Genomic DNA, 12,454 nt, shown 5'->3' with positions numbered 1-12,454 from the left:
TCTTCTGTGATAACATCAGGTAATGTACAGAAATTTCTTACCAGGGGTGCCTCTTCCTGACAATGGGAGAGATAACCTATGACCTGTAGTTCTGCCTTTCCCGATATCCCCTGCTTTCTGACTCCACACCTCCTGTGCTTTTCATTTCCCCTGCATCCAGCGCCAGGCTTGGGTACCTTGTATGTGGTAAGGGAGGGAATAGATAGCATCATTAGGCGGTCCCCAAACCGATAGCTGATTCTGCAGATGACAACCATCTGGGTGGCACGCAGCCCTTGCCTCTCTGTTCTCATTTGTTTCCACTTGTTGTGCAGCCTGGTCTCAAGTCGGTTCTCCCCACACATGGTGGCCCCTGCCCATCCTGGCCTGCCCACCTCAGGAATCCCCCACCCTGCCATCGTCTCCCCCATTGTGAAGCAGGAACCAGCACCCCCCAGCCTGAGCCCTGCAGTGAGTGCGTAAGTAAGGGAGCGTCTGGATGGAGGGGGCCGTGAGCGACTGGCCGGTCCTCTCTGCACAGCCCATGCCATTTTGTTTTCTCTCCTGGTGTCAGCTTTAACCCTATCTTCTCTCCGGGAGGCTGTTCTCTTTGATTCTCTGCGTCCCTTCCTTTAAGACTTGCTGCGTCTGTTCTCATAATCAGGTTCTGGTGGCTGTGCGGAACTAAGGAAGTGTTTAGCTTCCCTCCCTGCCCTGTTATCCCAATAAAATGTGAGGCCAGGAAAGGAGAAAGTAATTCATACTCTCAAGACTCGTGACAGCTAATGCCAGAGCAAAGACTCAGACGTTATCCTCTCTGCTGGAGAGACAGGGACGCCCATACCACTGGCCCCATGGCTGAGGAACCCAGAGAACCATACCCTGCCTCCTCTTCTCTCTCCTCCTCTTCCTCCCTCCCTCTCTCCCTCTCTTTCTCCTCCCCTCTCTCTTTCTCTCCTCCCCTTCCCCTTTCTTTCCCTCCCTCCCCTCTCCCTCTCTCCCTCTCTCTCCTTTCCTTCATCTTTCTCCCTCCCTTTCTTCTTTCCTTCCTCCCTCCCTCCCTCCTTCCCTTCCTCCCTCCCTCTCTTCCTCTCTCCCCCCCAAACCCTTAAAGTCATGTCCACCTAGAGGAGGCAGGGATTGGGGCAGCCGGATGGTGGTGATACCTAACCTGTAGCCACATGCCTCCACAGAAAATCCCCCGTTACCGTGAAAAAGGAGGAGGAGAAGAAGCCTCATGTGAAAAAGCCTCTGAATGCCTTCATGTTGTATATGAAGGAGATGAGGGCCAAGGTGGTGGCCGAGTGCACCCTGAAGGAAAGTGCCGCCATTAACCAAATCCTGGGAAGAAAGGTAAGGCCTGCCTGCCATCCTGTGACTCGTCCTGGCATCGGGCCTCCGTGTCCCCTGCCCTGATCGGTCTGTTTGTCTTGACCCTCTCTCCCTCAGTGGCACAACTTGTCTAGAGAAGAACAGGCCAAATACTATGAGCTTGCCCGGAAAGAGCGGCAGCTTCACGCACAGCTCTACCCAACCTGGTCAGCCCGGGACAACTACGTGAGTGTTCATGCTGTGCGGGGACTCAGACACGGACACACACACACACACACACACACACACACTCACACAACTATGTGTTTGTTTTTGTGCGGGAACACTCAGACCCCACCCATTCCCATCTTCCCAGGAGCTGGGCATTTCTTAGGATGAAGAGGAGAGAGAGCAAACAATTTCAGCTTGCTTTTAGAGGAGAAGCCATGTTCTCTAGAAACAAGGAATCCAAGTTTGGATTCTTAGGGGCTGTGTCTGGAAATTCTTTGAAACTTGACAGATTTTTAAAATATGATTTCCCTTTTTTTTTCCGTGTAAGAGGGTTCATAGCTGCATTAAATTTTCAGAGGGACCTGGCACACCTCAGAAAAGATCAACAACCAGGCCAGGGTGATAGCACATATTTGCTTTGAGGGCTGGAGAGATGGCTCAGAGGTTAAGAGCATTGGCTGTTCTTCCGGAGGACCTGGCATCCTCTTCTGGCCTACGGGCATACAGACTAAATAAATTTTTAAAAAAATCTTAAAAAATGTTAAAAAAAATTTGCTTCGCAAGAAAACAAGTATTAATTTTTGACACACTTTTGTACAAAGCCAGGGGTGGTGCTGTGTGCTTAGACTCTCAGCACTGGAGAAGGGGAGGCAAATCCTTGGGGTTCACTAGCCAGCCTATCCTGCATGGCAAGATCCAGGCCACTGAAGAGATCACATCTCCAAAACAGGTTGACAGTGCTTGAGGAATGTAATCCAGTCCTTAGATCACACACACACACTCACTCTCTCTCTCTCTCTCTCTCTCTCTCTCTCTCTCTCTCTCTCTCTCTCTCTCTGTCTGGGGGAGGAGGCTTCTTCTAGGGGGTAAAGCTTGAGAGAAACAGAATAGCTAGAAGGCTGTTAAGACCAAGAGGCTGCCCCAACCAGAGGGACTTTTTGAGAAAGAAGGGCGGAGTCACTCTCCAGCATCCTCACCAGAAGCAATCAAGAGAAGGAGGCTTGGAACTGTGCTTCTGGGGTGATCTGGGGTCGTCTTGCCAAGCTGGGATTAGTCTGTCCCTATTCACCTCGTCCTGCCGCCATATTTTTCAGGGTAAGAAAAAGAAGAGGAAGAGGGAAAAGCAGCTGTCACAGACACAGTCACAGCAGCAGATTCAAGAGGCAGAGGGTGAGTCCTGGGCTGGGGCCTCCAGGAGAACTGCTTGTCAGTTCTGGAGTTCTGGGTCTGATCCCAGCCCCCTCATATAAAACTTCGGAGGTTTTGGGACCCAGTTACTCTCCTTAAGATAATAAGTATCAAAAAAGATAATAATTATCTTATTTACATATTTGTTTATTCGCTTACTTATTTTTTTTTTCAAGATAGAGTTTTTCGGTGTGGCTTTAGAGACTGTCCTGGAACTCACTCTGTAGTCCAGATTGACCTCAAACTCACAGAGATCCACCTGCCTCTGCCTCCTGGGCGCTGGGATTAAAGGCGTGCGTCACCACCCCCCAGCCTCGATAATAACTGTCTTAAAGTGAAAGAAACAGTCTTTTCAAAGCCCAGGCATGTCTCAGTCCCGCTGAGTTGTCCCTTAAGGCTTATGTCCTGCATATAGTAAAAAGAAGAGTTAGCTGGAATTGATCTCTGAGATTCCCTTCCAAGGGTGGCATGCTAGAGATAAACACAGCACCTGGATTAGGTACTTTTCTCGTTGCCTTGATAAAATACCTGATACCTGACAAAAACAACTTAAGGAAGGATTTGTTTTGTCTAAGAGCTTAAGGATACCGTCCCTCATGGTGGTATCCATGACAGCTGATGGCACTGTGTTCGTGGTCAGGAGGCAGGGAGGTAAATGTGGATTCCCAGCTTGCTTTCCCGTTTTTATTTAGTCCAAGCTCCACCTGTGTTTATGGACACAGAGGCGTGTTTCCATGGAGATGGGGAAGATTGACCGTCACAGCGCTTAGCCATGAGTTCGCTGAAATTAGGTTTTCCTTGGCTGCACACCGGAAGAACAGTGTTTGCCTTTGTTCAGGAACCACACCACACAGGAAGCTGTAGTAGGTGACAGCTAGCACAGAGCATTGCTCAGCGTGACAGGTTTTTAGGTCATGGGCTTACCTCAGTATAAAGCTGATATGTAACACATGTGCAACTGCTTGTGCCATTGTGGTACACTGAACTGTCTGCCACGTGGTCTATATGTTCCTATGTAGCAATGCACAGTAGTGAAATATAGAGATGATGAAACATCTGTCACATGCCACGGTGCTCAACAGTGTGTCATCAGCCGAGGATTTTAAAGCAAACTGCGTAGAGATTCCTCTCAACAGTTAAGGGGTTTAAGGAAGGGGGTGATGAGGCAGAAGACTTTGAACTGTTTCTCTCTGGCCAGATTCTGAGTGAATCTTGGTCAGTTTGGCATCTGGTCTTGGATTGTGCCTTCTCCGGGTATTCTTAAGTATAGTTTCCTAATCTGGGACTCTTTGAAAAGCCTGGGGCTGCAGCTCAGGAGATGGAATGCTTGTCTAAGCATGTGGGAAGCCCCGAGCCTGATGCCTGCACCACATAGAACAGGGATGGTGCCGGGTGCCCATCCTAACGTCCCAGAGGTAGAGATGTGATAGCCATCATGAATGCCACCATGAGGGACAGTCCATGAGAGCCTGTCTCAAACAAACAAATTAACCAAGGGCAACTTGGTGGATAGAGTCGTGCTAGCATGAGGACCTTCGCTCAGACACCCAGTACCCATGTAAAAGTCACCAGGGCAACCTGGTCATCTAGTCTACTAAAAATAACAGGCTTTATGTCCAGTGAGAGAGACTGTCTCAAAAATAAGGTAGAGGGTCTGGACAGTTGGCTCAGCAGTGAAGAGCACTTGTACCCATTTATAACTCCAGTTACCTTGGATCTAATGCCCTCTTCTGGCCTCTAGGAATCAGGCACGTACTTGTTACACATACATGCAGGCAAAAAAACACATACACATAAAATATTTTTTAAAAAGGTGTAAAACAATGGAATACTCCACTTCTCAGCCGATCCACGGGTGTTCAAGTCCCTTGAGTGAGGTGGCCTTGTATTTATATATGGCTTATGCATATCTTCCATCTACCCTATACCTCTAGATGCCTGCTGTGGAAATAGCTGTTAGGTTTTATTTGCACAGTGAAAAAACAGCAAGGGAAATAAAATGCATGTTTAATGGGGGCAAAGGTTTTTTTTTTTCCCCTGGATATTTTTCGTCAGCTCTGAGTTGAATCCACAGAGTGGGAGCCACAGATCCACAAGGCTAACTATACCTGTGTCTAGCCTCTGCAGTACCTCTGCGCGCGTGCGCACACCCCCCCCCCCCCCCCCCCACCCCCCCCCCCCCCCGCTTTCCGCTGATCATTTCTCCTTGTGTTTTTACCTTTAGGTGCTCTGGCCTCTAAGAGCAAGAAGCCATGTATTCAGTACCTGCCCCCGGAGAAGCCCTGTGATAGCCCTGCCTCTTCCCATGGCAGCACGCTGGACTCCCCAGCAACTCCCTCCGCAGCCTTGGCCTCTCCAGCTGCCCCTGCAGCCACCCACTCCGAGCAAGCCCAGCCCCTGTCCCTCACCACCAAACCGGAGACCCGAGCCCAGCTGGCTCTCCATTCAGCTGCCTTCCTGTCAGCTAAGGCCGCAGCCAGCAACTCCAGCCAGATGGGCAGCCAGCCCCCACTCCTATCCAGGCCTCTGCCCCTGGGCTCCGTGCCCACTGCCCTGCTGGCCTCTCCCGCTTCCTTCCCAGCCCCTCTCCATGCCCATCAGGCCCTTCCCGTGCTGCAAGCCCAGCCTCTCTCCTTGGTCACCAAGTCTGCCCACTAAGCTGCCCCCTGTTCTATGAAGGCTGTCTCGGGACTCCAAGTAGTAATGGTTCAGACGAGAGGAGGGGGGTGGAAAGGAAACATTATTGGTCAATATTTGACCACTCTGGACTGTTCTGTAAAGTGACTGGTAACCGCAGTGCTTTACAAGTGTAGATGTAACCAGTAGCTGATCTTCAGGCTTTTTTTTAAAAAAGAGAAAAAAAAAAGAAAAGAAAAAAAACCAACAAAACCTTCCTCGCCCCTCCCCGCCCCGCCCATCTTCACAAGAAAGCACTGAAAAGCAGTGTGTTGCGCTCTCCCCGTGCGCTGTGGTGGGTTTACCTGGGCAGAAGCCGCCTCTCTACCTCTTCTCTTCCTGACTTTCTGCCCTCCTTGTCCTCACCAGCCCCCACCTGCCCTGGCTCCCTGCTGCGTCTGCAGCCTTGCCTGGCCCGGAGTTCTAGCCTGGCTCTCCTTCTTCCGGGCCACTCCTGTTCCCTTGCTCAAGTTTTTGTTAATGTGTTCAACACCATCCATGCCCCCTTTGACCTCTGCCCAGCGTAAGGCCATAACCGTGTGTGATGACATCTTGGCCTGGTCGTTCCCACCAGCATCCCTCCCCTCTCTCTTTGGGCCCCAATGGGCCAGCCTCCAGCTTGTGGTGGGGAAAGAGGTCCTTCCTCTGAAACGCCCCCCCCACCCCTGCATTTAAAGGGACTCAAGGTGCCTCCAAGAAGTCTATGTTCGTCTTGGTGCCCAGTTGAATTTTCCCGCCTCGCAGTCTCAGAGTGGCAGGCAGGACCCAGTCCTTGATGTCTGGCTCCTGTCACCTCAGTCGTACGTGCTAGTACAATCTGCGGAAGTTGTTAAGACCCTCTGCCCCTCCCCCCATCACCTCACAAGCTTCTGTGTGTATTTCATTTCGTTTTCATGGTTTTTTTGGAGCAATTTAAACTCCCAGTCTATTTTCACAAAAGAAAATAAAATTACAGTTGCAAGACTGTTTCTGGCTGTTTCTTTAGACCTTTTGTTGAATCAAGTCACTGCCTTCCTTCCTGCCAAGCCCTGGGTTAAATTTTTGCAGGCCACTTATAGAGTCATACCAGGTAAGCTTGGAAAAACCCAAGCAACTTCTAATCCTCTTTCTCCCCAATCATTTTACTTTGTGTGGATGAACATTTGCTTGCATGTATATATGTGTGTCATGTGTGTGCCTGGTGCCCTCAGGTCAGAAGAGGGCTTTGAATCCCTTGGAACTGAAGTTTTGGAGGAATATAAACCACTATGTAGGTGCTGGGAACCAAACCCAGGTCCTTTGCAAGAACAAATGACCTTAACCACTGAATCATCTCTCCAGTTCTAACTTCAGTCTTGAAGGTACCTATAGCCTAGTCAGTGTTGACCATTGAGTGTGAATCTTATAATTTATAATTGATTTAAAGAGACTTCTAGGGGCTGGAGAGATGGCTCCACGGTTAAGGGTACTGGCTTCTCTTCCAGAGGTCCTGAGTTCAATTCCCAGCAACCACATGATGGCTCACAACCATTTATAATGAGATCTGGTTCCCTCTTCTGGCGTGCAGTTATACATGCAGGCAGAAAACTGTATACATAATAAATACATCTTTTTTTTTTTTGATTTTTCGAGACAGGGTTTCTCTGTATTGTTTTGGAGGCTGGCCTGGAACTCTCTCTGTAGACTAGGCTGGCCTGGAACTCAGAGATTCACCTGCCTCTGCCTCCCAAGGGCTGGGATTAAAGGTGTGGGCCACCAACATCCGGCTTAAGACACTTCCAATCTAGAAGTTTTCTGCTTATGCTTCTGGCCCCCTTTTGTTAGAGTTGCCAACGAGCACCAGATAGCCTTTGAGCTTTCTATGGTGTCCAGCCCTGTGACTAGTGTTATTCATAATGACTTTCTTGAGATATAATTTACTAATTTAGACATTTTGCCCATTCAAAATAATGGATGGGGCTAGGGGGTACACCTCAGTGACCTCTGTAAGAGGCTTTGAGTTTGATACCAAAACTGCCAACTAAAAATGACATGCTAGGAGCACTTGGGAGGCAGAGATAAGTGGATCTCTAAGGCCAGCCTGGTCAACAAAGCTAGTTCCAGGACAGCCAGGGCTACATAGAGAAACCCTGTCTGGGGGGAGGCACAAATAAATTTAAATGACATGCTATTTATTAGCAGGTTTATGGTAGGGAAGCACTATCTCTTAGGGTGGTCAGAGGACTTCCTGGGGCTAATTCCACCATCCAGGGATGAAACCCAGGCCTTCAGGCTTGTGTGGCAAGTGCCTTTACCCATGGAGCCATCTTGGTTTTTTTTTAAAGAAGGCAATCTCACTGGATTTTAGTACGATGAACTGTGTATCTGTGTATCCATTGTTACCGCCAAGTATAGAGAATTTGAGTTCTTCCCAAGAGAACCTGTGTTCCTGGAAGGCCACTCCCCAGCCCCTCCACTCCAACACTAGCCAGCTAGCAACCTATTTTGTCTCTATAAATTTGTCTATCCCGGTATTTATTCAGAATAGTTTGACATGAGGTCTTCTGTGTCATGTCTTCAAGTTTATCCATGTTGTACCTTGTATCAGTATTTCGATATTTTTTAACAGTAGTAAATTCATTTGATGTGAGTAACGTTTTTATATTTTAGAGCTGGGCATATAGCCAGATTGCTATAGTGCTTGGCTAGCATGCACAGCACGCAAGCTTCAGTCCCCAGCACTCCAGAAAACCAGATGTGTGGTGGTGCTGTTATCCCAGCACTTGGAAGGTAGAGGCAAGAAGAGATCAGAAGTTTGTCATTGGCTACATATTGAGTTTGAGGCCATCTTAGGTGACATTCGCTCCTGCTTTTTTCTTTCTTTTTTTAAGCCATTTTAGCCATTTTTAGGTAGCATTGTACATTCACAACACTGTGATCATGATCACTATCTGTTTCTCCAGCTGGGTTACAAAGATGGCTCAATACTTAAGAGCACTTACTGTACAATCATGGGGGCCAGAATTGGATCCCAGCACCCACGTTAACAGGACAACTGACACTCACACACCTTTCAGCCCAGCTTAGAAAACTCAAGCTCCACGTGTAGGGAGAGATATTGCTTCAAAAAATTCAGCAGAGAATGACTGGAGAATGCTGGACAGACACCCTTTTCTGGTACACACAGACACAGGTGCACAGTCATACACATGGACACATAAACAGAAATGCATCTTTTTATTTATTTGAGTTTTGTTTTGAGAAAGGGTTTCTCTGTGTAGCTTTGTAGACCAGGCTGGCCTTGAACTCACAGAGATCTACCTGCCTCTGCCTCACCAGTGCTGGAACTAAAGGTGTGCTATGAAAAAGAGCAAAAGTGTGTGTGGGGGGTATGTGTTCCTTAATTGCTTTCATACTCGGGGCAATGACTAAGGCCAGTCAGGTTCTGATGCTCTATTGACTGAACTTCAATTTGTTTGCTTTTTGCCTCATAAGGAAGTGGTTACCAAGAGATGATCGTATTTGGCAACTCTAAGATAGGTCACATTGAGGAACTAGGACAAGGTGGAGAACTGGGACTTGCGTAAACAGTGACTAAATCCTGATTCAAAGGAGTAATGAATAGCTAGGCATGTCGCTTGGTCAGTAAAGCGCCTGTCCAGCATGCATAGAGCCCTGGGCTCAACCCCTAGCCCAGTGTAAACTGAGCATGGTGCCCCATTACCCAGGGAGGTACAGGCAGGAGGATCAGAAGTTCAAGGTCATTTTCAGATAAATGTGGAGTTGGAGGCCAACCTGGGATACTTGAGACACTCTCAAAAAACAAAATATCACAAGATATGTTGGTGTAGGTCTTTAATCTCAGCATCCTGGAGGCAGAGGCAGATGGATCTCTGTGAGTTCTAGAACAGTGTCTACATAGCAAGTTCCAGGCTAGCTAAGGCTGCATAGTGAGACCCTGGTTGTTGTTGTTTTGTTTTTTAATTAAAAAATAGTTGCTGCAGTAACAGAATTGTAATCATTTACTACAGGATTGTGGGACTTGAACCCTGGGCTTTTTGTGAAGCAAGCTTCCATTCTATCACTGAGCTACCCTCCCTCCCTGCCCCCCTTGTGCTTATTTGTTCGTTTGATGACAAATATTTATTGCAACCATATTGCAGAGGACCTGGGTTCGATTCCCAGAACCATCTGACTTTCATAAATAATGCTGCTATGAACATTCACATACAAATACACTAGGCAGTGGTGGCTCACACCTTTAATCCCAGCACTCTGAAGGCAGGGAGGGCTACACAGAGAAACCCGGTCACAAGAGCAAACAAAAGAAAATTCACATACAAGTAAATGTTGAATTTTTCTTTTTTTTAATTCTTTGGGGATACATAACTAGGGGTGTGACTATGTCACATAAGTAACTATTTTAATTTCTTAATGAAGCCACAGACTTTCTCCTAGTAGCTGTACTGTGTTACATGCCTACTTGAGAGCCCTGACCCTCCTTTGTCTCATCAATATTTATTTTCTAGTTTTTCTGAAATAGTATTTCATTGGTTTTGAAGGGTATTTCTTGAACGCTAATGATACATAGCATCTTTTTGTGTAGTTGTGGGCTAGCTGCCCTGGTGTTATTCCAAGTCTACCCCCATTCCACACAGTGAGCTATTGTGGTACCTTCGTCAGAAATGAGCAAGCTTGTTTCTAAACTCACAGTTCTGGCCTGTTCATCCCCCATGTCCTTATACCAGCACCATACCTACCGAAGTATTACAGTAATTTTAATCTACTGAAGTATTACAGTAGCTTTAATCTACTGAAGTATCACAGTGGCTTTAACGTTGAGGCTGGAGAGACAGCTTATGGGTTGAGAGGACTTGCCAGTTTTTCAAAGGACCAAAGGTTTATTGCCAGCACCCTCATCTGGCAGCTCACAACTTCCTATAACTCCAGTTCCAGCGGCCCTCTTGTGGCCACTATGGGTACCTAAGGCATGCACACCCATAGAGATACGTGTAATAAATATAAAATGCGTCTTTCAGATCAACCAAATTAGTAGGTGTCAGTCCTCTGGCAGTCGTTTTGTTTTTACAGCACTGCTTGGTCCTTCTGAGTCTCTTGCATTTCCATATGAATTTTAGGATCAACTGATAGATTATGCAAAGAAGCCAAGTTAGATTTTACCAACGCCTGTGTTGGTGCGTCAATTTGGAAACCATATTAGCTACTTTTTCCATTGCTGTGACAAAATGCCTTACCGAAGGCCATGTAGAAAGAAAGATGCATTTTGGCTCACAGTCTGAGAAGGCTGTCATGGTGGGAAGGCATGTAGCAGGAGTGTGAAGTCACTGTTTACATGTGTGCAGGCAGGGAGCGGATGCGCGCCTGTGTGTGCAGGCGGGGAGCGGGCGCGTGCCTGTGTGTGCAGGCGGGGAGCGGGCGCGCGCCTGTGTGTGCAGGCGGGGAGCGGGCGCGCGCCTGTGTGTGCAGGCGGGGAGCGGGCGCGCGCCTGTGTGTGCAGGCGGGGAGCGGGCGCGCGCCTGTGTGTGCAGGCGGGGAGCGGGGGCGCGCCTGTGTGTGCAGGCGGGGAGCGGATGCGTGCCTATGCTTAGTTCACTTTCTCGATTTTGTTCAACCCAGGACTCCAACCCATGGGATTGTACTGCCCACAGTCAGAACTGGTCTTTCCTGCAGCCAAATTCTCAACACTTGGCTGAAGCTTTTGTCTTAGTTAGGGTTTCTATTGCTGCAATGAAACACCATGGCCAAAAAAGAAATTAGGAAGGAAAGGGTTTATTTGGCTTATGCTTCCACATTGTAGTCCATCATTGAAGGAAGCCAAGACAGGAACTCAAACAGAGCAGGAAATTGGAGACAGGAGCTGATGCAGAGGCTATGGAGCGGTGCTGCTTACTGGCTTGTTCCCTGTCTGTTCAGCCAGCTCTGTTGTAGAATCTACAATTACCAGTCCAAGGATGGCCCCACCCACAATGGGGTGGGCCCTCCTCCATTGATCACTAACTAAAATAATGCCCTAGATCTTATGGAGGCATTTTTCTCAATCGAGGTTCCCTCCTTCCAGATAACCCCAGCTTATGTCCAGTAGACGGAAAACCAGCCAGCGCAGCATCTAATCTGAAATCTTATTTCAACCCTGTGCCATTTGATACTGTTCATTTCACTTTCCCTCTTGAAGCAGCTACATTCTGTGACAAATCATAGACTTCTAAGGATGTAGAGAGAAAAAAACTAGTGGAAATCAAGGAGATGTTGATGTCCCAGATGACAAATGACATAACTCACTGTTGCACTAATAGCCACATGGAGACCTGTGTGGTGGGATTTGTATGCATGGTTTATAACTTGATGTATTTTCAGTTAACTATCATGTGCACATATATGACTAGAAAAATATTCATAACAATAAATTTAGGTTAAAAAATATTTTCTGCCATTTATCCCGGCACTTGGGAGCCAGAGGAAGGCTGATAAGCTTTGTAAGTTTGAGGCCAGCCTGGACTACAGAGTGAGTTCCAAGGCAGCCAGGGCTATTACACAGAGAAACTCTATCTCAACAACAAAAAGCAAAACAACGTATTTTCTTATTTAGACTTATCTTCATTTTCCAACTTTTCTATGCTGAATATATTATTTATAACAATAACTTTAGAACTTTAATTATAGTCTATGAACTGTTAAACACTATACACAATTTATCTCTCAAATATTTTTATCTTATTTATTTATTATTATTTTTGAGATAGGGTTTCTCTGTGTAACAGTCCTGACTGTTCTGGAACTCACTGTAGACCAGGCTGGCCTCAAACTCAGATTCACCTGCCTCTGCCTCCTGAGTGCTGGGATTAAAGGCGTGAGCTACCACCACATGAAAGCATGCACATATACATATGCAGGAAGTCAAGAACTCTTTTTCTACTATCAATTTGACACATTAAGAATTCTCAGGGCTGGGGGAACTGGCGGGGGTGGGGGGAGGATGGGACGACAACTAAAATAAATTCTGTTTGAAAAATGCCATTATGTAGCTTAATTCTTTGTATGCTAACAAAATGTAAAAGAGAAAGCCAGGCTAATAAAATGTCATAATGTAACT

The 12,454-nt window shown here is 47.2% G+C and overlaps 1 protein-coding gene across 2 annotated transcripts in view; it reads left to right on the top strand.

Annotated features, from left to right (window-relative positions):
* Tcf7l1 (transcription factor 7 like 1) overlaps positions 1-6,349 on the top strand; it is a 156,888-nt gene extending 150,539 nt beyond the window's left edge. For both annotated transcript variants that reach the window (XM_040738211.1, XM_040738212.1), the window contains 5 exons: positions 315-458; positions 1,173-1,332; positions 1,429-1,536; positions 2,616-2,691; positions 4,934-6,349. In XM_040738211.1, the coding sequence (XP_040594145.1) occupies positions 315-458; positions 1,173-1,332; positions 1,429-1,536; positions 2,616-2,691; positions 4,934-5,367 (922 nt within the window). In that variant the 3' untranslated portion in view covers positions 5,368-6,349. The remainder of the gene's footprint in view (positions 1-314; positions 459-1,172; positions 1,333-1,428; positions 1,537-2,615; positions 2,692-4,933) is intronic.
* The last annotated feature ends 6,105 nt before the right edge of the window (positions 6,350-12,454 follow it).

This window comes from Mesocricetus auratus, unplaced genomic scaffold (genome assembly GCF_017639785.1).
Source record: "Mesocricetus auratus isolate SY011 unplaced genomic scaffold, BCM_Maur_2.0 Super-Scaffold_100676, whole genome shotgun sequence".
Classification (NCBI taxonomy): Eukaryota; Metazoa; Chordata; class Mammalia; order Rodentia; family Cricetidae; genus Mesocricetus; species Mesocricetus auratus.
Note: the sequence above shows the minus strand (reverse complement) of the source record. Positions and strands in the feature narration are given on the sequence as shown.